Source organism: Spodoptera frugiperda, chromosome 9, assembly GCF_023101765.2.
Source record: "Spodoptera frugiperda isolate SF20-4 chromosome 9, AGI-APGP_CSIRO_Sfru_2.0, whole genome shotgun sequence".
In the NCBI taxonomy this organism is placed as follows: Eukaryota; Metazoa; Arthropoda; class Insecta; order Lepidoptera; family Noctuidae; genus Spodoptera; species Spodoptera frugiperda.
In genome coordinates, this window is record NC_064220.1 from 9,387,676 (window position 1) to 9,415,068 (window position 27,393).

Here is a 27,393-nt window from a genome sequence, read left to right on the forward strand (position 1 = left end):
GGTACCCAACTACAGCTCTGCGTACCATTGGAAGATGATGTTAATTTACCCCACCCAGTGTTCGTAACTACCACAACCAAGTCATTTCGTTTTAAATATTTATGAAATTAATAAGCCTTGTCTTTTTGCATAGCTTTAGTGTTGCCATCCTAATAAATTGCAAACCACACTTGGAATACCATGTTTGCTTTTTTATTTAGGCAGCAAATATTGCATAATTTACTCATTGCACTATATTTTTATCAAGGTTTGTGTGACTTAGTTCGTAGTTGTTTACTGTATAATACTTTACCCTTCTGATGATTCCAATGTGACTGCGTGCTTTTATGGAGTGAAGCTAAACCCTGTACTTCTGGCTTTACACTGGATTTGATGTGTATGAGGATCAAGGATAAAGAAAAAAACTCCAAAAACATTTTAATTACGAAATTTATTTAAAAATGTTACGTGTACAAATACCCTATAGCTGGTGTACGCGATGCGAGCAATACGTTACATCATTATAAAAAGAATCACTGCTCCTCAAATAGCCTTACAATCATAATGAAGTTATAAGTAACAACATAACAATTACGCCTACAACATAACCTCTACTGGTCATAACATAACAATTTGCATTGGAGTTTGATAATGGCGCATTATACAAAATAACATTATTTAATATTAATTACTGTCTTATAGACCGTTACATCAAACATGTTAACGTTAACAGACTGTGTTAACTACATCACAAGTCGTATTATAGCCTAGCTATCGTGCCGTAAGCACCAACCCGATTTAGATTTTATCAAAAATAATGAACAAGGCGGATAGTTAAAATGGCTTAACCTTCAAAGCGGGGGCGACAACAGCGTAACATTAATTGAGCGCTATAAATACACCATTTAAGGTTGGTTCTTGCACGTTCCCAATCTGCGAGATACATATTTCAGTTATTGAAAGCAGACAACGATGCTGTCGTCACCGTTTCGAAAGCTGCCTTGTGTAGCATTCCTTATATTTTGATGTGTTTTGACACGAAATAGGAATGTGGAGGAAAGACGGCCTGCGAGGTTACTTAGTAAAACTCTTTCACGTTCTAATTAAAAAGCATCCTATACATATCAGTCACTGCATTAAATTTAGTGCATTTGTGTATGGCGAGGTCGGTGGTGACAACATTTCCTTACGTTCAAGGCAGTATATCTTCATAGACAAAGCAGTACAACATTACAAATACGGGATAAGTATATAAATTTTATTTATTTACCGACGATTTAGAATCTGGTGTCTAAACGTTGCGCGTATGTATACGACGTTGATTATGAAGTATCAGAACTGATTAAAGAACATTACCGTCCACTACATAGAACCGAATACGAATTAATAGTTTGACAACGAATTCATTTGCCTTGTTTGAGAACTAAGTAAGTAATGAGTCGAATGTAGTGAATGACAAGTAGATATTCAGCACCAAACATACGTTCCGTATGCACAGACCTCGACAGTTAGATAAGAGTGGCGCAGTAGTGCAGCCGACTGCCCGCGCACTATTGTTGCTTGCACTCGGCCGGGTTGTCCTGCGCGCCCTTGATGGGCTTCTTGCCTCGTCTCCGCGGCACCGGCTCCTCGTCTTCACTCTCTTCCGTGGAGCATTCCTCCTCCTCCTGACAACGCCAATACACGTCAACACATATTACTAAACACCGACCTCGGCGCGGCTCGTTACCTTACATTACAGTCAACGTGAATTCTGCAACCATCTGCACTCGACAAACTTGCACAATTCGCATGCAAATATAAGGATAAAATAAATAAAACACTCGGGTAAAAAGCATACAATTTTAATGTCATCATTACGACATCATGCCAAAAACATAAGCCATTACCGATATATAAAAACTACCTGACGAGCTGCTATACATTGACATTATATTATGCTAACTTCAATAGAAGGTTACATAAATAAAAAATATACATCTATTATCCGACCTAACTATTGTCAAATCATTATTAAAATACATATAATATATTATTATCATATCGGATATAGATCACAGTTGGCGATGTTCAAGTGATGATGTAAAAATGCATTTTGGCACTAAAAAGAGATTCAGCGAATTCAATTCCTGGGCTGACTGCCGCTACACGCACGGAGCGAAGGATCTACTAGCGTCTCAATGGAATGACGGTACTTCAATTTCAATCAATAGGAAACATTAAAATATAGCCTTAGAGAATAGTAATATCACATGAAATTTCAAAGTACTCAAACGAATATGTAAAATTCGTAAACAAAAATACACACTATAATTACTGTATAATAAATAAAAACGAGTAATGTATAACTAAACTAGAAATGCAAAATAGTTGTCGTAACAGACATCTAACAAGTTAACATGCATTATACATCGATAATGAAGGCACCTCACACTTCTCGCATCAAGACTACGGGAGCCCCTTGCCAGCCTTGTACAAAAATCTACTCTAAAACATATTTATCTGGACAGGGATAAACCATGCATAGAACGGACATGTGGGTCTGCGAGAAGTTTATCATTACTAAATATTCTAGCGTACAAATACTACCGATTTATAGGACAATAACCCGACGCGTTGCAGGAGTATTCATTATCACGTTTCGCTTGGCGAATCGATTTTTGGTACAATTTAAAAGAGATATGGGCTGATATGGTCGCGATAAAGACTAAAGCACGCAGAGCTCGTGAGCACGAGCCGCTAGATGCCCACGCCAACGCCGGGGAGTTGGGCGTGGGCACGTAGCGAGCTGCCGACTGACGTTATATATAACGCTAGGGGCGGTCGGACAACGTCTTGCATCAATCCTCCGCGTCGGACACTTCCTCCGTCCCGGAGTCTTCGTCAAAGTACGAATCCTCCTGAAACCAAATATACCGCTTTTGTTTGTGCTGCCACCAGCCAACAGCCACCAGACGTAGATACTGTATACTCTGTTACCCGTGGAAGATTTATGCAGACGCAATACCGTACGGCGTACACTACACGAGGGGAGCGGGGTTACAATACATACTGTACCTTCGTCTGATGGCGGGGAGTGGGGGGAGGCAAACTCAATGTTTAGCACAACCGCTGCTAAACTAGCTAAGCAAGCATAATCAAAAGTTTCTACCATGCAAGTAGGTTCAAACACCTTGTGGAAATGCTAGATGGCTGTAGAATTCACTGTTCTTGAAGTTATGCAGATAAGCGCGTTCAATACAAACGAGTGTGCTCATCATCGCGATCATTTCTTTGCGATGAATGTTCAATCAGAAATACTACTAAGTGCTAAATAGACCCTTTCTAAATTAGTAGACAGACTTAAAGAACGTTGAGTTAGTTGAGCATTGACAATAATTAGTGAATGCAGATTTCTGATTGAACAGTTTGTCATCTTAATAGACAAAAAATAAATATTACGATATACGTAATTATGACTACTATTAAGCATATTTCGCGGTACATCGAATATAAAAAGTTCTGCCTTGGAAGCACAATGCTAGAAACACTTGAACCAACAATTATGTTAGTGTTTACCTATATTATATAATTTTGTTAGTCATCTCTCAGTTATATTCATGCAAATGTCACGTAATTCCTACTGTATGTTGGTGTGCCCATGTTCTAGCGTCGTGCTTCCGCGGCAGACTGACAGACTGACGTATAATACAAGTAGATGTACTGACCTCCTCCTCGTAATCATCATCATCGTCGTCATCGAGGCCCTCGCCGGTGTAGAGCAGGACGGCGCGGGACACGACACGCTCGCGGATGTAGTGGCCGATCTCAAAGTCCGCTGTGAGCAGCGCCTGGAAAGTTTGCGAGGAAATGGTGAAGTAGGAATGCATTGAAAGAACATTTTTCAAGTTGATATGAATTTGTAGTAGTAGAAATAATATTAAAAGTTAGCATTCATGAAAATCTACAGATCCAACTAGCTCAAAACTATAGTATGTTTGTTTAGTTAAATGCGCTAATCCTGAGAATAAGTAGTTCAAACTAAAAAAAAATTTTGTTTTGGATGTTGTAGAGCATTTTAACGAGAAACCCCGTGGGACACGTAAAACAGCATACTGCTACCTGTACGAGACAACCAGATGGTAGTACTAGAGGAGGTTTTAAATACACAAAAAGTTCAAGTATTTACCTGGATATCAGAGGCGAGGGTGGAGTTAGGGTCATCGGGCATGGTGGGTGGCGAGAAGAAGTTGAAGAAGGAATCAGCCTGCACCGACTTGGTGACGGTGCGCACTGAGCCACGGGACTTGTGCTTCTGCTTCTTCTTTATCGTCTTCACCGTTACATTCTTGCCCTTCTTCCAGTTGATCTCACAACCCTGGTGATAAAATAGGAATAATTATTTTTTGTACTATGTAGTATTTTCTTAGTATGCTGAAATATTCGGGATTACGGTCGAATGGGAGACATTTTAAATTAAAAACAATAAAAACTTAGACTGCATTGGGACAAAAAGTAAAAAAAAAAAACAGAATGATAATAAACCATTCCTTATTTAGGGAAAACACAAAAAGCAAATAAAAAATCATAACTATCAAGTTTGATTTAGGGAAAAGGGGAATTTGAAACATATAAACAATTGTAATAGATAAAACATACCTTGCATGAGTAGATCTCGGGTCCTTCGAACTCCAGAGGGTTCTCATCATCTGGCTTGCACTTCATTGAATACTCCTTCGTCAAGATGGTGTTTGTGAAGTAATCATTGGGCGCGAAGTGGAATTCCAGCGTGAAGCCGATGGGGTCCTCGTGCATTTGCACTGGAAAAGTAATATCATGTAAGGACAAGTGGAAATAGTTGATGATTTGAGACTTTTCGAAGGATGCCTCAGTTGGTGATGCATGTTAAACAAATCAATCATGATTTATTCTGTGATTGGTGTTGAATGTCATCATAAAATTTTATTTCGTTCCTTTTAAAGAGTTTAACAATCTTATATCTTACAAGATAGTCTACAAATCTGCATTTAAATGTTAAATATTTACCTTTAATGTCCTGCAAACACTTCAGAATGGGCTCGTCATGTTCCTGCATCATCTCACACAGCATTGACACATTCTTGAATATGGTGTACCAGAAGTCTGGGATGCCCTTAACATTAGGGTCCATTGGTGGCCTGAAATATGTACCCTAGGTTACAAACTTCATAAAGACTGTATGTAGGAATTATTATAAGAATATAGCCTCAGTTGGTGATGCATGTTAAACAAATCTTATCATGATTGTTCAGTAAATGGTGTTGAATGTCATCATATAAGTGTTATTTCTATTTGAGTCATTATTCCCATGCGACAAAAGCGAGTTTTTGTATTATAGCTTTCCACCCATGGGGTTAAAACTATAAGAAATACTAATCGATGCTTAGGTATCACACTATCCATTGGTGGAAATCATACAAAAACCTGCATGGAAGGTTGAGTTTTGACACACAGATATGATAATACTAACTCGGCAGGTTTCTCTTCAGGTTTCTTCTCTTCAGAACCGTCGGTAATGGCAGCGCTCTGCACTGCGCGCGCGAGTTCCTCCTCTTCATTCTCATCGCGCCAAGGGTTCAGGCACTCCTCGTCAGTGGGCTCGTAGCCACCATTCACAACCGAAGCACGCTAAAGAAAAAAGGAACATTGTCAAATAGTGTAATAATTTTCCTAAGCTTGCACCTCGCACTTTCACGCACGAAACGTATTTGTTTCTAGTGTATCGACAAAATGTCAATAAACATTCAATACGATTGTAGATTGATGACCAAGTGGTTTCAAGTGGCGCTAAAGAAATGAATACAATGTCATCTGTACTATAATAAAATGAAATATTTTCGTACTATTACATACCTTTTCAAACAGAGGCTTGTACAATTTCTCGTATTTGCACTCAAGCGCATGAACTTCGCTGTAGAACTTAGCCTCGATGTCGACGAACTCTTTCTGCAGAGTGCGCAGGGCACGGATGCGCCTGCGCACGTTCGGTGGCAGAGACGCCATAGCCTCGACGTGGATGCGGTTGGTGATAGCCGCTAGCATCTCGTTGCGGGTAATGCCGCTGTTAACAAAGAAATAATAAAGTCAGTTTTTCATCATCAGTTAGACAATGGCCACTGCTGAATAAAGGGTTCTCACGTAAGATAGTGAAGTTTACTATATACACTTGCCAGGCGACCGGGCTTGTAGTTCGGTCACAGATAATTTGCTACTGTCCGTGTCTTAATAACTGATCTTGTTATAATATGCAACGTCGTCTCTACTACAACTATTTGCGAACTAAATTAAGCAGCAATGACAAATTTATAGCATTATTCCGAGGTTGCCAGTTATTCCGAGAAGCTACGGCATAATAAACTTGATATTATAGTTACAACACATAAGCAGTACATTCCAATAAACATTGAAAATCCTTGAGTTAGTTGTTTCGGAGAATCGAATTATAGTACATAGACATGAAAGACCGTATAAATTACAAGGCTTCGTTACAGAAGGACGGAATGATAATATACATTCAGACAGATACAAAAAGATAGACATACATATTAAATTACATGTCGTTCATTAATTAATTCGTCGGAAAAGTCTCAAAATATCGTCTCGTCGTAGTACCGACAAAGCATCACGTATTTGCTTACGTACGTCACAGCCTGATTTACATTTTCACAACATAAAAACACCAGACTCCCTCATCCCAACGTAACGCGTTGATTTACAGTATCGGCCCGATTACTCGGAAATAGCCATGTTGTGCAACAAAATAAACAGGCCTTGTAAACATAGGTGTATTACTGTGTAGCAAGCAGGTGGATACACTATAAAATTCGCAGATAATAGTGGAACTAAAACTACCGGACAAACTAAGATTTTGAATTTGTGTCTCATCTTTGAGTATAATTTATTGTTCTTAAGAAATATCTCTGGAATATCAAGCAGGAAGACAATAAAAAAGGTCTTTCTGTTCGGAAATACTATTATAGATACATTAGCTTTGAAGTTTCTGTTAAAAGTTGATCCATATCTACCGATTTTTGAATGAGATAGGCCTAGGATTGAATTTCGGCCATAAGACCATTAAATAGATCTGCATAATAGTATTAAAGATGTTCCTTGGAGTTTGCTAAGCCAATGGATGAAAAGCAAACATCTTCACTCCATATCCTATTAACGTTGAGACATCTGTATAGCAAATATTGTTTTAATTGTTACCAAGAATGACCAATTAAACCAGTAGTTTGATCATTCGGTCGTCGTGTGATCGTGTTTAATGGAGTCAGGATAAAATTAAATAGATTTAGAGCGTTCACTATTTGTAGTTGCTAAGATGAGAAGCTAAACGCTAGTTTAATCTATGTATGAGAACATAAAAAATGTAGAAAAGCTAAATCAATACAGATTTAATAAGCTTAAACTTCACCATAGTAACGATGTTAAAAGAGAAAGATTATAGTAGATCCATATATCCAACATACTTCAACAGAATTACATCGGAAACCGATACACGGCGAAGAATGTTAAACTTTTTATTGAAGCTTGATATGCGCACAGACTTTCGCTACGGTAACCATGTACAATACATATGCCGACGTTTTTTCTACATTAAGACATGATTGCACTTTTTTGTAGACATAAAAACCGACGTATTTGGCGTTACCAATAGATATTATCTCGAAGAATAAACTATTGAGGCGGCTACTTCGTGGAAAAAGAGAAATTAATTATAGATTGTAAATTAAATCTATGACTGAAGCGTGACAGTTAACTGGAATCTATCTTTATTTTACGTCTATTAGATAATAACGGCAAATTTTCTAATATTTTCGCATGATAAAAGTAAATTAGCTTCTGCGAAAATCACATTAGCGAAAAATTTATGTGTTAGTTACGACAAAATAGTTCGAAACACAGGATGAAATAAAAACGGTTTATCTTTCTTTTAGGCTTTTTATTGCAACGTGAAGGACCCGAAGCAGGGAAGAACCAGTTTTTTGCATATTCATGACGTAGTAGGTACATTACATATACATACAACATCAAGTTGGCTTCCTGCGTGCACGGTTCGAGTTTAAGACGGTTCGAAATTTCGAAGTTAGCTAAAAAATAAGCTCAAGTATACATTTTGCGACTTCGTAAGTTTGATATTTATGGACGATGAAGAATTTTTTCAGTTTTCTCATATTGAGATTTATTTAATTAAGACACAAGCGACGCTAATGTTTAACGTAGAACAGGTGATACAATTTTTGTTTGTCTGGTTTACGATTTTATGGCAACATAAATACTAGCAAAACGTGTTAAATTGTACATTTCATGTTTCAACGTTTATTATCAATCTAACTAGCCAAATTTTAGACGCCAATTTTGACAAGAGTCGTGTTTAAAGACGCAGTTCGCACTCATATGCTTATAGTCAACACATTTGACTCTTTGGCGATGAAGTACAAAAGATCTTTGAATATAGGCTACCATTAACGTGGTAATTTACCCTTGACAATTAAGTCCGATAATGGAAACTGATGAATACTGAAGGGGTGCGAAATTGGCAAGCTAATAACATTACTAAAGCCAAGAAATTATTCCAACAATATGACTTTGAATTGAGTGTAACAATAGACTTTTTATTAGTGCCGGTACGTACAGACACTATCGATTCTTATTTTATAAAAGGAAGGCTAATCGATTTTTTTAAATGAGCGGCCGCATTAGCTTTTTTTTTTTTGTTTAAAAGTTACCTAGACTTAGTTCACGTGCTGAATCATTGGTGAGCATTTAGATTATACTTTTTTGCTAGCAAAGTAATTACCTATTACTTTTCTGAAATTTTTGCCACGCTAAAATACGTTTGTATGTTTTTCAGTCCAAATGCACATTAAATACCTAGGCCTTATATATTTTTTAAACGTAGAGAGACAAGTTTACGCATACAAAATATCTTGGGAGTTAGTCCTCTTTGGTTTCTTAACGCAAAGATAGGTATTCTGACAACATTCATGTTTACTCAAATATACCACGAGCGTGTGAAACATGGATGAATCTCGAATGTAAACGGTTTTCAATATTACCTCCGTAGTTTTACTATGGAGCATCGGGTTTCCTACAACACGTAGTAATGTGCGGGTTTTTTTTACGTTCATAAATTGCTTTTACACTAATATTTCATGGTTGGCTAAACGCTGCAGCACTGTGCTAATAAATTCCGTCAGTTAGATGCGTTTATTGATTAAGTAGAGCGTAAAATGAGTCATTCGTTCATTGACCCGTAATCTCATCTCGTGGACTCGCGCGTTTTTGTAGATGCTCTTATGCAGAAGATCCAAGTCTTTAGATATATGATTAAGATGTCGGACAGACATTCGCCGCCGACAAACCGCAGTTTTCTAAAACATTTTTTAGTCTTACTGTCGAAATTATTAACCGATCTCAATCTAAAGATATTGGATCTACAGTTTCGGTAAAATACTTAGATACGAATCAGAGATATTTTACAAAACCTGCAATACATTTTAAGTGTTAGTGCAGTTTTGTGCCCATAGTAACAACAGACCTGGAGATTTCAAGGTATCCAGTTTGGAATTCTGCCAGTGTTGACAATAAAACTGGAGTGTTCTATAACTACATTTATGTACAAACTATTTTATAACACTCTTTTAATCACTATGACTATTCCCCAATTTGAATTAAAACTGAAATTATCACTGATGTTCAAAATGAGTTGAATCAACCAACGGACTGTTGGTACGTTTTATAATGTGCTATCCAGGAAGTGAATCATCTCAACGGAATTTAGGAGCTTTATGTTAGTAATATGATGTAATCATTTTAATAGGAAATTAACTATTATAGGGCAAGGAATGTTTGTTCAATCATTGTGTGGTTCTGAGGGAATGCCAAGTGGAGTTGTTAAGATATTTTACAGAGATGTTCAAGTAGTTTACAGTACTTTAGATAAGTCTAACTGCATAATTCTTGACACTTTTGAATGTAATGTTACAGTTACATTAATAAGAAATATTATTAGTAGAACAGGATATATACAAAAAGTTAGTTATAATCATGGGCCATGCGGATTAAATAAATTGCACAATATTACAGTGGGTTAACTCCTTGAATTTGAAGCATTTATAAAATTTAAATTAGGGAATAGTGAATTTCAAATAGGTTCTTTGTTCTTCAGTGTCTGCATTGTCAAGGTATTAACTGACTCTTCTACAGATAAAATTTTTTGGTCAGAGAGTATTCTTTGAACAGTTACAAAGGGTTAAGTTTTTAAAATATGTGTCTACCTACTGTTAGATAAATTAAAGCATGGGACTGTAACCTGTAATGTCAAAATAACATTCACGCATGGTTATCTTCTAAAATAATTTCTCAACGAATTCAAATTTTAACAAATAAAATAACTGTTTTAATAGTAAATAACCAACAAATTGGTAAGCTGTAAAATAGTGGCAATTTCTTTGTTGGATCAAAGGAGTTCTTATGTCAACACATGTGGCTGACAATGACAAGTAGTGAGGCTGAGTGTAGGACTAACCTAAGTATACACGTTTTTACAGACCTTTTCATGAGGTGCTGAGCCAGCTCGCCGCCCCCTACAATTTCCTCCTCCTCTCCAGACTCCACCTCGGAAGTGTGGTCATCACCAGCGCGTTCCACTGTACCCATGTTTATATCTAAAACAAGAACACCATGTTAACACAATGCCGTTCGCGCCACGTTGGTTACCATACCGGCTTCCGACAAATACTTTTACAATCTATATCTCAACGCTACACTGTCCCGCCAAATAGCATATATCTACTCAAATAACGTATCCAACAAGCATACAACATGATTTTCAATGTAAAACATAATGCGTAGTTCGTTGAAAAACCATTCGGGCCGACCACATGGCCGACTTTGTTCTTGCACAATTTAGAAAACTATTACCTCTTACGCAATACTGATAAATTTTCAAAGCAAATTGTATAGCGTTTTGTAGATTATTACGATCACTATTACGTTTTATTTGACGAAATATTTCAATTTTACAACGTACCTTACTGCCGACAAAAGTTGTGAAAAGAAAGATGGCGACGGAATACGGCGAATGAGTGACCACAGTGACTTGAAATGTCGGCAGCCGGCGAATGAATTAAAGAATGAATGACTCAGAATGAAACTGGCAAGTTTACCGTTTCCGGATTTCTTTTTTGAACGACGAAATAAATTTTCAAAGATGCGAAAAGCAAATGATTGGGGCATCAATTTTTACTCTTGTTAATTATTTCAATTTTCAGTTTTCTGACTTTTATTCCTGTAAAATTCAACAAATTAATATTACGTTAGAAAAGTTTAAACTTTTTGTTAATGTTGCTAGTTTTTTTTCACTTTTTTATTTCATTCATTCATTTAACGTCACTGTCAAATAGTATAAGAACTGTCAAAGTGTTAACTGTCAATTGTCATAGTCATCATCACGGGAAAATAAAACTGTTGCGTTGTTTTTAGTTTGTGGCTTGTGGTAATAATTTCAGATTAAGTGCAGTTTGTGTAGTGCAGTCGTGCAGTGCAGTTAAATATTTGTTAAACAAATATCTTCGTGACATGTTTTAAATTAGTGGATAGTGAATAGTGCAAAATGCCACCTACCGTTCAAACAAATGAGCCGGAAAGAGACAAACGTCCACAGCGGACAGGCGAAAGGAGGTTAGTATATTTACATTTCAACCTTAAAAAGAGGACTTACACTTACAATAAGTTATTTATAATAATAATATTAATTCTTTACAGATCGGAGCTGGTGACACGAGTGAAATACTGCAATACACTACCCGATATACCATTTGACTTAAAGTTTATCACGTATCCATTTTCATCAACACGATTCATACAATATAATCCGACCTCTTTGGAAAAGAATTATCGGTATGAAGTACTTACGGAGCACGACTTGGGTGTGCACATAGACCTGATAAACCGAGACATATATCAAGGAGACGGCAATGCTGTACTGGATCCCGCTGACGAGAAACTATTGGAAGATGACATCCTCACTCCTCAGGACTCGAAGAGGTCGCGACATCATGCTAAGAACGTATCATGGTTGCGTCGCTCTGAGTATATTTCTACTGAGCAGACTAGGTTCCAGCCTCAATCTATGGAGAAGGTATGTTACCTATTTTCTTATACTTAAAACCTGTTTTTATTAGAATGATGATCACCAACATGGTCAGTGGGTCATCTTAGGGGCTACAGTCCAACCATTACTATCCAACATAAGATTTGACAATTTTTTTAGTTAGTTACTTATTAGTTAGTTTAAGCTATACAGCTTATCTTGTGCATAAAAAAATAACATGAGTGGTTATTGTTACAACCATTAAATACCATGAAAAATAACATGAATGTTTTTACAACCATGCATGGTATTTTTAGCCACCTAACTTTTACTTATATTTGTTCTTATTGCTTAACATGCTATCACTAAGTACCTAGGTATTGAAAAAAAAACAGGTATTATCTTGTATAGACAAATTCAAACAAAAATCTTATTGGTCCTACAACTAAATCAGAAACTATATATTAGTTTCTCTCTATATATCTGGTGTTGCAAGATTGTTGATGGCTTACCATCAGGTGATCAGTCTGGTCGATTACCTCCTATTCCATTAAGACAAAAACTAACAACTATGTACTTTCTATCCCAACAGGTTGAAGCGAAAGTGGGTTACAATGTCAAGAAGATCTTCAGTGAAGAAACTCTTTACATGGACCGAGAGAGTCAGATCAAAGCCATTGAAAAGACATTTGAGGACAACAAGAAGCCTATAGAGAAGCATTATAGCAAGCCAGGAGTTACTCCAGTGGAAATTATGGAAGTATTCCCTGACTTTGATATGTGGAAGTATCCTTGTGCTCAAGTCATATTTGACTCGGACCCTGCTCCTGCTGACAAGAACATTGCTGGACAGATCGAGGCCATGTCTCAGGCTATGATTCGGTAAGTTTTTGTTGTAGTAACTAATCTTAGGTTGTAATTGTTTAATTCAGTTTTAGATTGGAAAATGGCAGGATTTTTGATACTTGTCATGTGTATTTCAGGGTTTTTAATGTATGTCCTATTTAATTATTCATCTGAATTTGTCTTATATCTTATACTTATTTTTATTATTTACTTTACTCATAAAATTTAATATAAAGCTGGAGAGTTTGTTTGAAAACAATAATCTATGTAACTACTAGTCCCATTGGTAAAAAATTTTTTATATTGGATAGTCAGTTTATAGAGGAAGATTATAGACTATAAAACACCACGCTACGGCCTATAAGAGCCGCCGAGCAGTGCAAGTGAAACCGCCAGTTATTCATTTAATAACAATATGTGTTTTTTCTAATTATGCTTCATATAATATTTTTCTTCCAGAGGTGTGATGGATGAAAGTGGAGAGCAATTCGTGGCGTACTGCTTACCCACAGAGGAAACAATACAGAAACGTCGCCGTGATATTGCTGAGAACATGCTCTACATGGACGGTGACACATATGAGTACAAAATGGCTAGAGAGTACAACTGGAACGTCAAGAGTAAAGCCTCTAAGGGTTACGAAGAAAACTATTTCTTGGTAAGTCTATATTTTACTTATTTAGGTACCTTAGGTAATACCTTCTATCTCGATTTTCTAGAATTGTCTACCGTGTCGTGTGGTTTTTTATAAACAGAAATTCACACACACCTCGCACTCAAAGGCGGAAAAACAATTGTGGATTGTTTCATCCATGATTTGAACTTGCAATATGTTACCATGCAGTCTATCTGCTTAAATTTTTAACTTAAACATTGTTATAATATTTCCAAAGTTAATTAACCAAGTTAATTAAATACCTTTAACTGCCATCAGAAAACTGTTGAAGGCAAATCCTCCACTAACGTCGGTCACCGGTGACCTACGTGGCAGTTACCATGTTAAATACCACATACGTTTTAATTCATTTTTCAAATAAATAAACACATTTTCACAGGTTATCCGCAACCATTGTGTCTACTATAACGAGTTGGAGACCCGCGTACGCCTATCCAAGCGCCGCGCACGCGCCGGTGTGGCTGCGCAGGCGCTGACTCGCTTGGTCGTCACACATCGACCGCTTAGCGCAGCGGAACATCGCATGCTGAGGCTGCGAGAGAAACAACTGGAGCCGCCGCAGGTAAGTTTTGAAGATTACTGATTTTCGACTTTATAAAAAAATATTATTAAAAATGCCTATATTTTTAATAATTTTTTTTTGAGAGGGGAAAATCATCCAATGACTTCTCCCGCTTTCGGTGAGGCAGACTTTTAGTGACTAAAATCCACCCCATTTCTTGTCCTGCTTTGAGCTGGAGTCCCAGTAACGTGTTACGTTGTCTGCAGTTTCGGATGACTTTATATAGTCTGTATGTCTTATATAATATATTAAATTGTTTGTATTTTCTTCTACAGGAGGAAGACGAGGAAGAGGAGGAAGATGAAGACGATGATGAGGAGGATAAGCAGGAGCAGAATGGAGAGAAAGAGAGGTGTGTAGACAGTTTCACACAAAACCTATTGAATTGACCTAAATGTTGGCATTGAGATAGATATTCTGCATTTTTTACTTACTTGGCTAAAGATATAGACTACAAGTGGAATGAAAGCTTAAAATGTATTGTTTTTATTTATTATTTATTCCACTTCCACATAGTTAGAAATATTATAAACTAAGCCCCACAAAACCGTTGCAATGGTTTGACTGTGGGGTCGATGTTAGTGTAGCATGGATTCTATACATTACTTGGCTAAACCAAAATCGTTTTCATTAAAAACAAGCAAATATGTTATATTTAACCTAATAAGTTAAAACTAATAAATTATTCTCTCTCATTTTCAGATCACGATCTCGTTCAAAATCTGGTTCGAAGTCGCCTCAAGGTTCAGATCGTTCAAAAGGTTCAAAATCAAGATCGAGGTCTGGATCACGGGATCGCTCCCGGTCGAGGTCCAAGTCTAAATCGAAGTCCAGGAGTCGGTCTCGTTCTGGATCTGGTTCCAGAAAATCCAGAAGTCGCTCTCGTTCTGGGTCTGCTCGTTCGGGATCCGCGAGGTAAGGATCTAAGAAGCTTTTTTTTTACTTTTAATGGGTCGACGTTTGGCCGCTATCTCGCCTGATGGTAAGTGATGATGCGGCCTACGATGGAGCACGTCTGCCCATAAGCAATCTATTCACTCGGGCTTTGAAGACATCCAGGTTATACCCATCAAGAAACACAGACTCCGGCAAAGAATTCCACTCCCTAGCAGTTCGTACAAGGAAGCTTGAAGCGAAGCGCTTCGTGCGAGTGGGTGGGATATCTATCTAGCTTTCTATGATGTAATATTTTTTGAGAGTTAACCGTGAAAGTGTTAAAATGTTTAATATTTTAATCCGTTCATTTCCAGATCCGGTTCAGCTCAATCTCGTTCCCGCTCCCGTTCCCGCTCTCGTTCACGATCTCGTTCAAAGTCTGGTTCCCGCGCGTCGTCCCGAGCGTCTTCCCGCGCCAGCTCTAAAAGTGGAAAGGGATCTCGCGCCAGTTCTGCAAGTGGAAGGGCTTCCAGGGCCAGTTCTAAAGCCAGCGGCAATGTAAGTTTTGAAGTCTCAATTTAAATCACAATAGTTTTTTATATATATAAATACATAGTATATATTAAAAGTTTATGACTGATGTGAATGAACATACTATCGGCTATTTTTTTACAATAGATTTTTTTATGCAAAAATCATGTTATTATATCTTCTAAAACTGCTGGACTAATTTAGAAAACAATGATCACATTTATAGATAATCTAAATAGCGACCGAAATTGATAACCAATCCTTAATAATTTAAATGTAATGGTTTTTGACAAAAACGCAATAATTGAATGGAATGAAAAAATGACAAAATCGATCCTAAGATTTTAGATTAAGAAAAAATCAAGAAAACATGGAAAGTCATTGGTGGCGAAACGGAGTTCGCCGGGTTTGCCAGATGCTATTAATTTGTTAGAGTGTTCATGCTAATCCACCATTTACTTTCCCAGGGTTCAAGAGCAAGTTCCAGGGCGAGTTCACGTGCCTCATCTCGGGCAAGCAAGCGATCCTCGCGGGCATCCTCGAGGGCATCCCGTGCCTCATCCAAGTCTAAAGCTTCAGGCTCCAAGGCATCTTCTCGGGCAAGTTCTAGAAGAAACTCCGGCTCTGGAAGTGGGTCTGACAGGTCAAGAAGTAGATCTGGAAGTGGATCTAGGAAGGTGAGTTAAATGATAGAATTTATTAAGGATACACAGCTTTCAAATCTTAAAGAAAAAGCGTACTTTTTTTTTTAAATGTCGACGTTTTTTTTGGTTCGCTGGTTGCTTATTGTCTGGTGACACAAGACCGACCTTCCGATTCTATTAAACAAACATATACTAAGTAATTTGATTCAGAGTCTCGATCCTTAGCCAAAGTTGTTTAATTCCGTCTTAGGATGGTTTGTGTATCAATTGACATACAGCTCGGAAGTTTTAATTTATCCTAATTTAATTGTGGTCTTTATGTTAGAATTTCTTGTTCATAATTTAAATAAATAATATTCATAATATTTTTATGTCTTCAGGGTTCCCGAAGCCGCAGTGGTTCGGCATCCAGTGGATCATCACGACACAGCGGCTCTGATTGAAATTACAATTATTCACATTAAAACTTGTAGTAGTATCCTCAAAGATATTTAGAGGTTTATTCGAGTAATGTAGATTTACTGATCAGCAGATGATTTAGCCCTTTCTATATCGTCATCTGTGGTCCACTGTTTGTCATAAGACTCTTCTATAGCGCACCACCACATACTTTCTAATATACTGTCTCTAAAATCTACGCTCGAGTAAATCTCCATCTACTACTACTAAAATTGTGTTCAATACTATTGAATGATTTGCTGCAATCTGAACCCTTGTATAGAATAATAAATTCAATAAATATTGCAAGAATTTATTTGAAACTTTTTATTTATCTCCTTCTGTTGTTTTTTGCGCATTTACTTCTGTAGTTTGCGCAAGTTGATTCTTCTGACTTGACTGAGCCCGTGTTATTCTCTAGTCTTGTCTGTTTATGTATCAAATATAATAGAAATCGGTTCAGTAGTTCAAGTTTTCTTTAATGAGGATAAATCATCCAATGACTTTTTTCACCATGGGCGAGGTGAGAGTGAGTGTCAGACTGTTACTGACTAAAAACCACCCCGATCCTACTCCTGCTTTTCCCAGTAACCCGTTAGGTAGTCCGCAGCTCCGGAGTTCCGTAGTTCAGGTTTGGACAGACAGAATTGCTTTTGAATTAGGTAATAATTAGACAAGAAAACAAAACATAATTTTTATAAATATTTTATTAGTGCAACATTCACTTGATTACATAAAAATAGAAGGAACAAACATTGTTATGTATTACTCATATTCGGAGTCACCTGTATAAAATTGTCACACATTTTCATTAATTATATAAACAAAAATAATTTTGTAATTCACCAATGTAGTAAAACCGTACTTATGATACATAGTTTTTAGTATTAAAATGGTTTGTTCATAAAGTTAGGTTAATTTCATAGATGGAATCCCGCCAAGCAATAGCTACAACAATATTAGTCAAATTATACTAAGAAATCTCACTCTCGCGAATAAAACTCATAAATAAATACCTACCTACAGACAATTTTGAATCTTAATTTCAAATGCACACTTATAAAAAACACAATTTTAGCCTAAACTTGTACCATATAAATGCTACCAATAGCAGAAATGAGGAAGATTCCAATTTGACACGTAATTTCAAACTCATAAGATTGAAGTTTGCTTAGGAAGTCAAAACAATGGAAGGCAATAAGATATTATTTTTAATCGTATAAAAAGCTATTAATTTTTGCAGTCTTGTTAGAATCAAAGTGATTTTGGCCTTTTATTTTACCATTCATATTAGCATCATCCACTACTGAACGCTAAGCCTTCTCAAGTGACATCCATATCAGTCAGTTGGAAGCGACATACATCCAGTAGCTACCTACAATATTTATTAAATTGCCTTTTATGTTTTATTGACACTTCTGTTATTATTTACTAAATAACTGTTACTTTTAATACTATTAACTGCGTTCTACATCTTTCATCAGGCTTTATTTGAGGGCTTAGTACGAAACTGCGTTCGGTGCTCTGATTGGTTGGTTCATTCGAGCCGGCCAATTTGAGCGTCGAACGCGCTTTCGTAAAGCAAACTTGTACTAAGGGACAGGTACTAAATGCTTAGCTTTATAAATTGGAATAAGGTAAAAGTACCAATGCTCATTACATCAAATTGACTATAACTGAAATGGTTGGATTATAATAGGGTTTTTATTTCAATGCCCGTCTTGTATATTATTTAAAAAAATTAGACATGTATTTTTTTATTTTCTTATCGGAAGCAAATACTTTCGAAGATATATTGATTTGAAATATCGTGAGACGTCACTTTTAGGTAGGTACGTTTTATACGTAGAAGTGACGTATTTGCTGATTGATGATTGATTAGTTTTATCAAGTAGTATTGTCCTATATGACAAAATAAAAAATACGCGTCTAATATTTATTACCTAACTGACGGACTAAATAGACCCGTCATCAGCTCTATCTAGCTATAAATCCAGTACTTGGGTTGGTGCCTACTAACTCTCTAAGAAGAAAATGCATAATGGTGCAAATTAAAATTAGCAAAGGAAAATTATAAAATGCACACTTATTGCTCATAAGTAATTTTTCATATTAATATGTGGAAAATGTTACACAATGTAAATAGGTTATTTTTTTAACTTTTTAATTTATTTATTTCATTTTTTCAACAATATATGTTAAGCACCAATTGACTAGGCTATTATATTATTAGAATAATTATTTTATTATGGGTCGGATATATTATTTATTGTAATATGTTATTTAGGCGGATAACAATCATTTTAATTATTTGTAATGGTTGTCTTTTTTTAATTTTTTTTTTTTTTTGTTTTAAAAGGTAAGGAATGGTTAGCACGAACAGTTTACAAGTTGGTAAACTTATGGTGTCTATCATTTTGTCTAGGCAGTCTAACGATCACTGTTTTGAGGCTATTATTACTAAGAAAATACTGTTAGGAGTTACAAAAGCACTATCCCGTACAAAATATTAAATGTGCTTCATTAAATTTTTTGTTAAAATGCGTTAAAATGTTAAGTATTCATTTTGAATGTATTTTTTTTTTTTTTTTTTTTTTTTGTAAGAAAACATCGATCGAATTGGTACATCACTAACAATCATGTGTTGCCAGTTAAAAATATTTCATTCTACCAATTTTGATTATTTTTTTGGAAAAGTAATCTGTTGATCACTGAATGTTTTAATGGAATTTGATTTAAAATTATTGTACTTACTACAATAGAAAGGTTTCGTGAATAATCATTGATCTATAGGGATGATGACGGGGTACGAATAAAGAGTAATTTGTTCGTTAGTTGTGTAGTAAAAATATTAAACACATAATATTAAAACTACGGTTATAAAGCGCGTCAAAGTAAGTGTTAAGTTACAGCTTAATATAAAATGCACAGTACCCTTAGTATGAGTTGGCTTTACATTTAAAGTAATCGAAACGAGAGCGCGTCCAGCGCTCTGATTGGTTGGTTTATTCGAGTCGGCTAATCAGAGCGCCGGACGCGCTATACTACTTTAAACGTAAAGCAAATTCGTACTAAGGGTACAGAGGTGTTCCTTTACGCCATATCGACTCTTTTTTTTATTATTTGCTTTGTCGTATACTTTTTCGTCTCAACACAATTATGACTCTATTTTTGGACATTAACAAAAAAAACTATATGCGAAGAATATCGTCATCATCCCTACACGAAAGTTATTATTATTAAAACATCATTTCAATCTTTAAAAAAGTATTAATTTACACATAAGCTTAGTTTCTACTGAGTTCTTCAGCCACGATGTCCATGTAATGTGATGTGAAGACTGCCTTGTTGTGCATTACGTACCGGAGGAGTGTTCCTGACACTGATGTCAGCTCCCTGGCTAGAGCTGACAGTCCTACGGGGATTTGGCGAGATCCTCCACCGCAGACGAGTATGGTCTTTAGAAATTCCAGGACTCTTTGACCTGTGAAGTTGATAGAAGTAGTTTTTAGGTCTAAAATCATAATACAGCTGTTTTGGGTTGAAAATCTAGACAATTATAACAATAGAAATCGTTAAGTTGTAGGTTAATAAATTTCAAACTTTATTACAAAAGGATAAGATTGAATATCGATCGAGAGTGCGGTTCCACAGCATAATTTAGTGGCGACTTGTTGACTGAAATATCGATACTGTATAAAACCACTATAAAAATCTTTGTCTAACCCAGAGATCCGTATCTTAAGATTCACAGTTATGAGCTCATATAAATATCTTACAATTGTTAGAATTAGAGTTAAACCACTCTTCCCTAATTCATATTTAACTTCACGCCTGTCTCCCATAGGGGTAGATAGAGACAATGGTACACCAATTGCTACGAATCTTACATACCTCTTTCGCTTCATCAACAGTCATCAGTTTTATCATGCACGCTCGTCGGTTAAGGATACTTTTTATTTTAATAATAACTCTTCTTTAATATCAATACAATACAACCTAAAAAGAATACTTACGAACAATCTCCCTAACCCTATGTTCAGGATCTCCAAGCGATAAGATCTGTGTCCTGATGATCTCCTTGGTCTCACCCGTCAGTGGAGACTGATTGAGATTCTCCAGGAGTTGTTCCGTCACCATTATTATTTCCTCAGCCAATGATGGTAACACTTGTTTTAGTTCTCTGTAACATACATGGAGATGTGAGTGTGGGAGAGCCATGTTTCGGCACGAATGGGCCGGCTCGGCCAGTGATACTACGGTTTGTTAGAAAACCGACGTGAAACAACGCTTGCGTTGTGTTTTGTTATGTGAATGAGGTTACCGGAAACCTAATGACCCTCCTTCCCAATTTTTCCAATATCAGATTCCTCAACAACTTGTAACGTCCCTGGTGTTTCAGGAGTTCCATGGGCGGCGGCGATTGCTTACCATCAGGTATATTATAGTTATAACATAAAAACATTCGCAAATTGTGTTTGGAATCGGGAATCTTCATTCAGTTTATAATGGGATAATTTAACATGACCTTCAATCTGTGAAAACCTACTTCAGAGAAGCATTTCTGCTATTTCACAAAAGTACTACTTTTACTTATATCTTCAATAAATAATTGTAGCCCCATAACTACAATTACAAAAAGAAACCCCATATAAATCAATACTCACATATCATTGCTAGTATTATCAATGAGGATGAGTATCTTCTCCTTGAGGGCCTGTTTGTGGGCGGCGGCGGCGGCCGGGTCGCTGCCGCAGGCGGGGCTGGCCAGCATCAGCGACGCTGTACACACCAGCCGGTACACCTGCGTGCCCAGCTCCGCGAAACGGGGCGCGTCTAGGGCTACCGTCTGTGGTAAACAAATGGCGTATTAAATATAGGTTTATTGGGTAAAATAACTTTTCTTATTGTATGATCACAACAGAGTTTAGAATACATCACTTCCACAGGTCTTACTGTAAGGTGTCGAAGCGACACCCGTGGAAACAGGTCCGGTAAAAAATATACATTCTGGATATTTTATGGTTTCGATACCAATATATTAACTATCGTAAGAGATACTTATAATAATTAACTAAAAACAATAGATTACTCAGTAAATAAATTGAGAAAATTATTGGACGCGGCGGCTAGGTTACGTGGGCGCACGCGCTGCTCATAATGACGTCACTCTGTGGCTCAACACTAGTAAACCTTTTCTCAATATAATTACGAGAGCAAACCATTGGTTTTAGTTAATTTCGATAGCTACGTCAAACCTATCACAAAATTACAAAAAATAAAATTGGCCATATTTTTTACCTCAGGATAACTTTTAGAGGAGTCCCACTCCAGTAGTTCAAGATATGCCTTCGCTAACGTCTGAGCTGTGACGTTCCTGATGATGATCTTGTCTGTGACTGGTAGACTCAGGCCTTCCAGGTCTATGTGGCGCTTCAACCATTCTTTTGTGTGTTGCAGACCATCTAAAATTGGAAATTGTAAATTATATCAAACCATCAATACTTCTTCTATTTCTCTACCAAAAGCCTCTTCTCACACGCAGAAGTTTTGAGCATGAACATTAAACCCAGTTTTTGGCAATATGACATACCTAAGTTGTGTGTTAAGGAGTAAAAAGTACTTAAATACGCAACATTCTCGTGTTAGTTTTGTCTCATCTTAACCCATAATAAAAGTATTTTTTACTGCCGCAAGTTAAAAAATACTTTTATTAGCCAGGTGCGGGGCGGTTTTCGTCGCTTTAAAAATATGTGCCCTGGTTGCAATTTTTTTTTGTGACTGGTTTTCGTAAAGATATAAGCAATTTAAAAAAGACGCCGATTGGCGTATTCCGCACCTGAATATTAAATAAAAAAACGCCGATAGGCGTCCGCCGCAACGAATGGGTTAAAAGCAAAGAGGTAGAAAATCCAAACTCTACGACAGATTTATAACATAATGAAATCATCATTCATCATCTCTTTTACCCTTACCTTCAGAGACTTTAAGCATTTCATCAAACTTGGCACGTTCATACTGAACACTCTCCTGTTGCACATGGGGTCTGATCATGGCTATCAATGTATTTGCTAAGTCTAGTTTTAGGATTTCTAGAGTCTCTAGTATAGCTCGGAAGACATCCACCTGCAGAATAAATAAATAATTATAAAAAAAATACAAAGCCCTTGATTGTCACAGGTTAGGAAGAGAATCAACGAGTTTCGAGTAAGTAATAAATTACTTGTATTCTTAGATACTTACTAATTGCAAATTAACAAAATTCATTTAAATTAGATTAAAAGAGAATTTTGGACATCTATCATCGTATCTAATCAGAATGAAAACAAACAAAAAAAAATACAAAACAAAAATTATACAAATGGCAACACCATACCAACACTACCAATATTGCCATCACAAAAAAATACTCACAGTATCGGTAAGTTTGGTAATATTCTGTATCATCTCATCTCTAGCTGGGGCAGCTAACTTGGCCATCAGGTCTATGACAAAGCTAGCATATTTATGGAAGTCTAAGCTATTATTCTCAGCTTGTTGCTGAATAAATTCTGCGTCTAATACTTCTTCAATCATCTCTCGAATGCGTGTGTGACGGGGAAGTAGGATTGAGAATAGACCCTGAAAGTAATAGTATAAGGTTTAAGTAACCAAGAATCCAGGATGCAATTAATTACAAAAATTGTAATCTGTGTCAAGAATTACATGATGTTGGATATCAGAGCATGAAATAATTAAAAACATTACATTACATATTATTTACATAAGTCGAAACATCTTAAGACTAGTTTAATAAAAGATTTTATAGAAATAGGTACTTTTGCCGCTGGTTTTTGTGTTTGTGTTAGTCAATTATGGTTCTACTAAATGCCACCTAGTCTGAAATGCTACAATTTTGGTAGGTGCAGTCTCCATGTAAAATTACCCATTGTTCTTTGTTTTAATATCCCAATAAGGACTCTTCCATCCCAACTAATTATACATGAGACAGTAAGTCAAAATAAGATTCAAAGTTCAAATTATTAATTGAATTATGTATTAAAATACTAACCTGTTTAACATCTTCTAATAGTACAAGAGCCTGCTTGTACTCGGGCGGATCTGAGTTGAGCTGCTCTCTTAGTATATCAAAGTATGCTTTATGCATTGTCTCCTTGACTAATTTCTGGTAGCTGTAATTTGCAAAAAATGCATAAACAATTAAACAAATGAAAAATTAAATTTTTAACATAGACTTCAATCATTAACATATGTAGAGTCTTGTCCATTCAGTGGTAATAATACTGCCGAGAAAGGGATTTAGGTCTGGTTCTTGGTTCGGGAAATGTAATTGTTTGTTCTTTTCTAAACATTAAAAATTACATATAAACATTCTCTCTAGTTGCCCAGCAATCTTATAATTATCCTTAAAATAACGAAAGTAATTTTTTTCTCTGTTTCTCAAAAAGGAATGCACAATTATTATTTTATTTAAACCAATTATGTGGGATAAGGAAGTTACTGTATGAGCTTAACTTCCATGATCACGCACTCAAAGAGGAAGTACATAGTAGGTAATCAAAGTCATCTAAGGTCAAGATTACTCATAAGTTGTAGAGTTTATAAGACTACTAGCAACTCCTGTGCGGTTTCACCCCGTCTGCTTGGCTTCTATTTATCGTAGCATGATGTTTTATAGCCTATTACTTACCTTCTACGGTATATAGACTACCCAACACAAAAATAATCAATACAAAAATAATTATTCAATTCGGTACCATGGTGTAGGCATATAGGGTAGTTAGAGCCGTGAGTTACTGTCGTATGTATATAATTTTCAACCCACTGCTCAACTCTTATTGGACATAGTGTGATGTTTTATAGTCTATAGCCTTTCGTGATAAAGGTATAGTACAACACAAAAAGAATGATTCAAATCGGACCAGTATTTCTGGAGTTTCCATTAGTACAAACAAACAAACTCTCAAACTATTCAGATTTATAATAATTAGTATTGACTTTAAATCCAATTTGCTTCATAAAATCTAAACTGAAAACTCTTACTTGACTTATGACCACATCACCAACTAGGCAATCTTATTCCAATTAGAACATTATCACTGAAATAACTAAGTCTCTAAGATAGTAACTGCCAAACTCAGAGTCATTTAATGGCTATTTAACCCAGCCCTTAGCAATTGTTTTCGATCCAAAACCGTTACTAAGGATTAGTTTAAGTGATCATTTAATGACTCTGAGTACAGCGGTAAGTAGTTCAGAAATCTTACCTATTGTCTGGTGGTTCAAAAGGTTCCAGCTTGAAATCCTGGTCGACAGCAATCTCATGAGCTAGTGCCATATTCTGCATACCATGGGCTGCCTTCATGATATCCTCCAGGGTCACAAACTTGGGTGGAGAGGCACCAGTAATTGTGGAGCCTCTTACTCTGAACTGTATCGGTTCACTGGCATAGTAACTATGGAGAGAAATGTTATTGATTAAATACTCTTTGGAGTTTTGTTTGGTGTAAAATGCATGGCAACTTGTAAATGGTAAATTGAGGTGTCTATGGTTAGTCATTTAAAATTGAATTTAGAATTCTATTGAGTATAAGAATCAAAAAGTAATAATATAATTAGGTATCAATAAAAAAATATATATTTGTATTAGTTTACTTGTAGGTTTCTTTAATATTTATAAAAATATGTGATCTGGTTTAAATATTTTAATAAATTCAATTAGTAATACAGAAAAAGTAATATACAATAAAGAAATAATGTTTATTTATAAATCTAAACATTTTTAAATGATAAAATAATATTAGTTAATGAGAATCTATACTTAGTTTTATATTTAATCTCTCATCTAAAAGTCTAAAAAAGTTAACTTAACAAGTAGTAAAAATAAAATAACATGTTGTATCAAACAAAGAAACAAAGGATTTAGATTCTATACTACCTATTAAAAACTTGTTTTTGCATTAAAAATAGCAATAAATCTTATAAGACTAATATTGTAAACAAATATGTGTTTTTTACCATACAATTTATTTTAAATGAAAGTAATAGACTAATGTACCTAACATTACAACAAAACAAAGGAGTTTAGTATGTAAACAATGGACATAGAACATCAACATTAGAAACTCTATTTTTGTGGATGATTCTATTGTGACTCATAAAGTTGACCTGAATATGTATTATTTAGATAGAAATCTGATAATTATATTAGTAGATATTTAATATTTCACAATTCATTTGGCTGGCTTAATGTTTATTATTATTTTTATTGCGTACTTAACGATTAGGACTAATGTTAGCGTGGAAAAATATCGTTAAGTTATTGTAAACATTATTTCAAGTCTGCTTTAGTGCGAGTTTTTCTATTATGTCGATGTTTATAGTCCTTACGAGATAAAAGAAAACAAATAAATTTTAAGGTTAGTTGAAATGGGAGACGTTAAAATAGAACAAATAGGTCAACATACCTTGAGCCAGTGGGCATAGGCTGGGCAGAGGATCGAGTATTCCTCTCACCTTTGTCGGATCCCTGGGAACCCGAACCGCTTGGTCCCTCACGATCACCCATCGCGAAAACTTAATACAAACAGACTGAGGTAAAGTCAGTAATCTCTACCTCCCATATAAGGCCACCCACTTAAAGGCACAGCTTGAAAACGGTCAAATCATTGAACACAATCACCTTGAGTCATAACAACACATAACCTAACTTTTATCACAAAGCAATCACAATATTTCCCTTTTTCTACGAGAATATTTTAAACGAAAACTACACGTTAACCTTTTTATTAGTATTTTTGATTATTTTGTACGACTTTTTGCGATGTTTTCGTTTATTTTTTATGAAATTCAACAGATGTTTTCATTTACTTGTCAATTTGGTCGTTGTCAAAACTTTTTTAATACGTTTCGTTTCTCGTGACTTGTGCACATACAACAGCTGTACATTTTAACGCTTTGGTAAATAGAATAAAAAAATATTATTTAGGTACATTATTTTTATACTCCTGCTCTTGGTGTTAGTGCAAAATAAGGATAAAGTGGGTTTATAAACATTTTCCAATAAGAAATTTTGAAAAACTAACGACTTTATTACTCTACGCTTTCTTCTTGTTTTTATTCTGCCAGAAAGATTTCACTAGATATTAATTCCATTTTTGAAAGGAGACGCAGGTGCAGTCTAACTACCACAATTTTTATGTAGATACCTAATGCAAATTGACTGAGTTGGATCAAACAGTTTCCCATATCAACTAATAGTGTCGATAACGCATTTGTGACGTCTCTAGCTCTGGCATTTGAGTTGCGAATATACTGTGACACAGTACCAAGATACCATCTTATATTCAGTTACCCCATCATTTCTTTTTTGCAGACGCATACAAAATAATTACGTAATCGAGATATAATGTTTCCAAACAAACTGAAAATGTAGAGATTTCAAATTCTGTGAATGTAATGTTGTACAATGGTTCCGTGAAAATATTTAATGGAAGGAATTTGATTGTTTACTCTAAAGCACAGTTTCGGAAAGTTCATTCAGAAAATTAGCTCCCCTTTTCCGGTAACCGTTGTGCCACTTACCTATCGCTTTATAAAGTTTTCAAATTAGTAATGGTCGCAAAAGCTTTTAGTATTTCAGCGAATTTTGGTTCCAATTTTGTTTGGTTCGTGATAACTTTTTTGGAGGTGAGAAAGTTACAAAAATGTTTTGTGCATACTT

At 35.8% G+C, this 27,393-nt stretch overlaps 3 protein-coding genes and 1 non-coding gene across 7 annotated transcripts; 1 reads left to right on the forward strand and 3 right to left on the reverse strand.

The window, feature by feature from the left end:
- Positions 1 to 411: 411 nt before the first annotated feature.
- LOC118270957 (nucleosome assembly protein 1-like 1) lies at positions 412 to 11,256 on the reverse strand. 4 transcript variants are annotated; one of them, XM_035586797.2, is made up of 9 exons: positions 11,172 to 11,256; positions 10,556 to 10,670; positions 5,851 to 6,058; positions 5,468 to 5,625; positions 5,005 to 5,135; positions 4,618 to 4,778; positions 4,148 to 4,336; positions 3,687 to 3,809; positions 412 to 1,646 (listed from the first exon to the last, which is right to left on the reverse strand). In XM_035586797.2, the coding sequence occupies exons 1-9, from the start codon at positions 11,239 to 11,241 to the stop codon at positions 1,530 to 1,532; spliced, it is 1,272 nt and encodes a 423-aa protein (XP_035442690.1). In that variant the 5' UTR covers positions 11,242 to 11,256; the 3' UTR covers positions 412 to 1,529. The 4 variants fall into 4 exon arrangements, with proteins under 4 accessions (XP_035442690.1, XP_035442692.1, XP_035442693.1 ...); XM_035586799.2 differs by having other exon boundaries at positions 412 to 2,879; XM_035586800.2 differs by having other exon boundaries at positions 11,036 to 11,185.
- On the reverse strand, positions 5,195 to 5,281 carry LOC118271523 (small nucleolar RNA Me18S-Um1356). Its single transcript, XR_004783310.2, has one exon. It is a non-coding gene; the product is annotated as a small nucleolar RNA Me18S-Um1356 (small nucleolar RNA).
- Positions 11,257 to 11,434: 178 nt separating the features above from the next.
- LOC118270956 (RNA polymerase II-associated factor 1 homolog) lies at positions 11,435 to 16,986 on the forward strand. The gene is made up of 10 exons (XM_050695826.1): positions 11,435 to 11,685; positions 11,770 to 12,145; positions 12,690 to 12,979; positions 13,403 to 13,601; positions 13,999 to 14,181; positions 14,457 to 14,533; positions 14,884 to 15,096; positions 15,432 to 15,615; positions 16,056 to 16,265; positions 16,613 to 16,986. The coding sequence occupies exons 1-10, from the start codon at positions 11,618 to 11,620 to the stop codon at positions 16,673 to 16,675; spliced, it is 1,863 nt and encodes a 620-aa protein (XP_050551783.1). The 5' UTR covers positions 11,435 to 11,617; the 3' UTR covers positions 16,676 to 16,986.
- A 373-nt stretch (positions 16,987 to 17,359) lies between these two features.
- On the reverse strand, positions 17,360 to 26,580 carry LOC118271247 (T-complex protein 11-like protein 1). The gene is made up of 9 exons (XM_050695827.1): positions 26,138 to 26,580; positions 24,938 to 25,126; positions 23,722 to 23,842; positions 23,085 to 23,291; positions 22,646 to 22,796; positions 21,972 to 22,135; positions 21,338 to 21,519; positions 20,687 to 20,853; positions 17,360 to 20,154 (listed from the first exon to the last, which is right to left on the reverse strand). The coding sequence occupies exons 1-9, from the start codon at positions 26,236 to 26,238 to the stop codon at positions 19,958 to 19,960; spliced, it is 1,479 nt and encodes a 492-aa protein (XP_050551784.1). The 5' UTR covers positions 26,239 to 26,580; the 3' UTR covers positions 17,360 to 19,957.
- Between the last annotated feature and the right edge of the window lie 813 nt (positions 26,581 to 27,393).

What these genes read in the sequence shown, in the direction of transcription:
- LOC118271247 (XM_050695827.1), bottom strand. Translation starts at nt 26,238, where the DNA reads ATGGGTGATCGTGAGGGACCAAGCGGTTCGGGTTCCCAGGGATCCGAC. An exon ending in TATTAGAAGATGTTAAACAG is followed by an intron (nt 23,292 to 23,721) that starts GTTAGTATTTTA and finishes TATTACTTTCAG; the next exon opens with GGTCTATTCTCAATCCTACT. An exon ending in TAGGGTTAGGGAGATTGTTC is followed by an intron (nt 20,155 to 20,686) that starts GTAAGTATTCTT and finishes TCAACTTCACAG; the next exon opens with GTCAAAGAGTCCTGGAATTT.
- LOC118270957 (XM_035586797.2), bottom strand. Translation starts at nt 11,241, where the DNA reads ATGCCCCAATCATTTGCTTTTCGCATCTTTGAAAATTTATTTCGTCGT. An exon ending in GCTCAGCACCTCATGAAAAG is followed by an intron (nt 6,059 to 10,555) that starts GTCTGTAAAAAC and finishes CTTTGTTAACAG; the next exon opens with CGGCATTACCCGCAACGAGA. An exon ending in CCTGAAGAGAAACCTGCCGA is followed by an intron (nt 5,136 to 5,467) that starts GTTAGTATTATC and finishes TACATATTTCAG; the next exon opens with GCCACCAATGGACCCTAATG.
- LOC118270956 (XM_050695826.1), top strand. Translation starts at nt 11,618, where the DNA reads ATGCCACCTACCGTTCAAACAAATGAGCCGGAAAGAGACAAACGTCCA. An exon ending in CAGCGGACAGGCGAAAGGAG is followed by an intron (nt 11,686 to 11,769) that starts GTTAGTATATTT and finishes AATTCTTTACAG; the next exon opens with ATCGGAGCTGGTGACACGAG. An exon ending in GTTCTAAAGCCAGCGGCAAT is followed by an intron (nt 15,616 to 16,055) that starts GTAAGTTTTGAA and finishes TTACTTTCCCAG; the next exon opens with GGTTCAAGAGCAAGTTCCAG.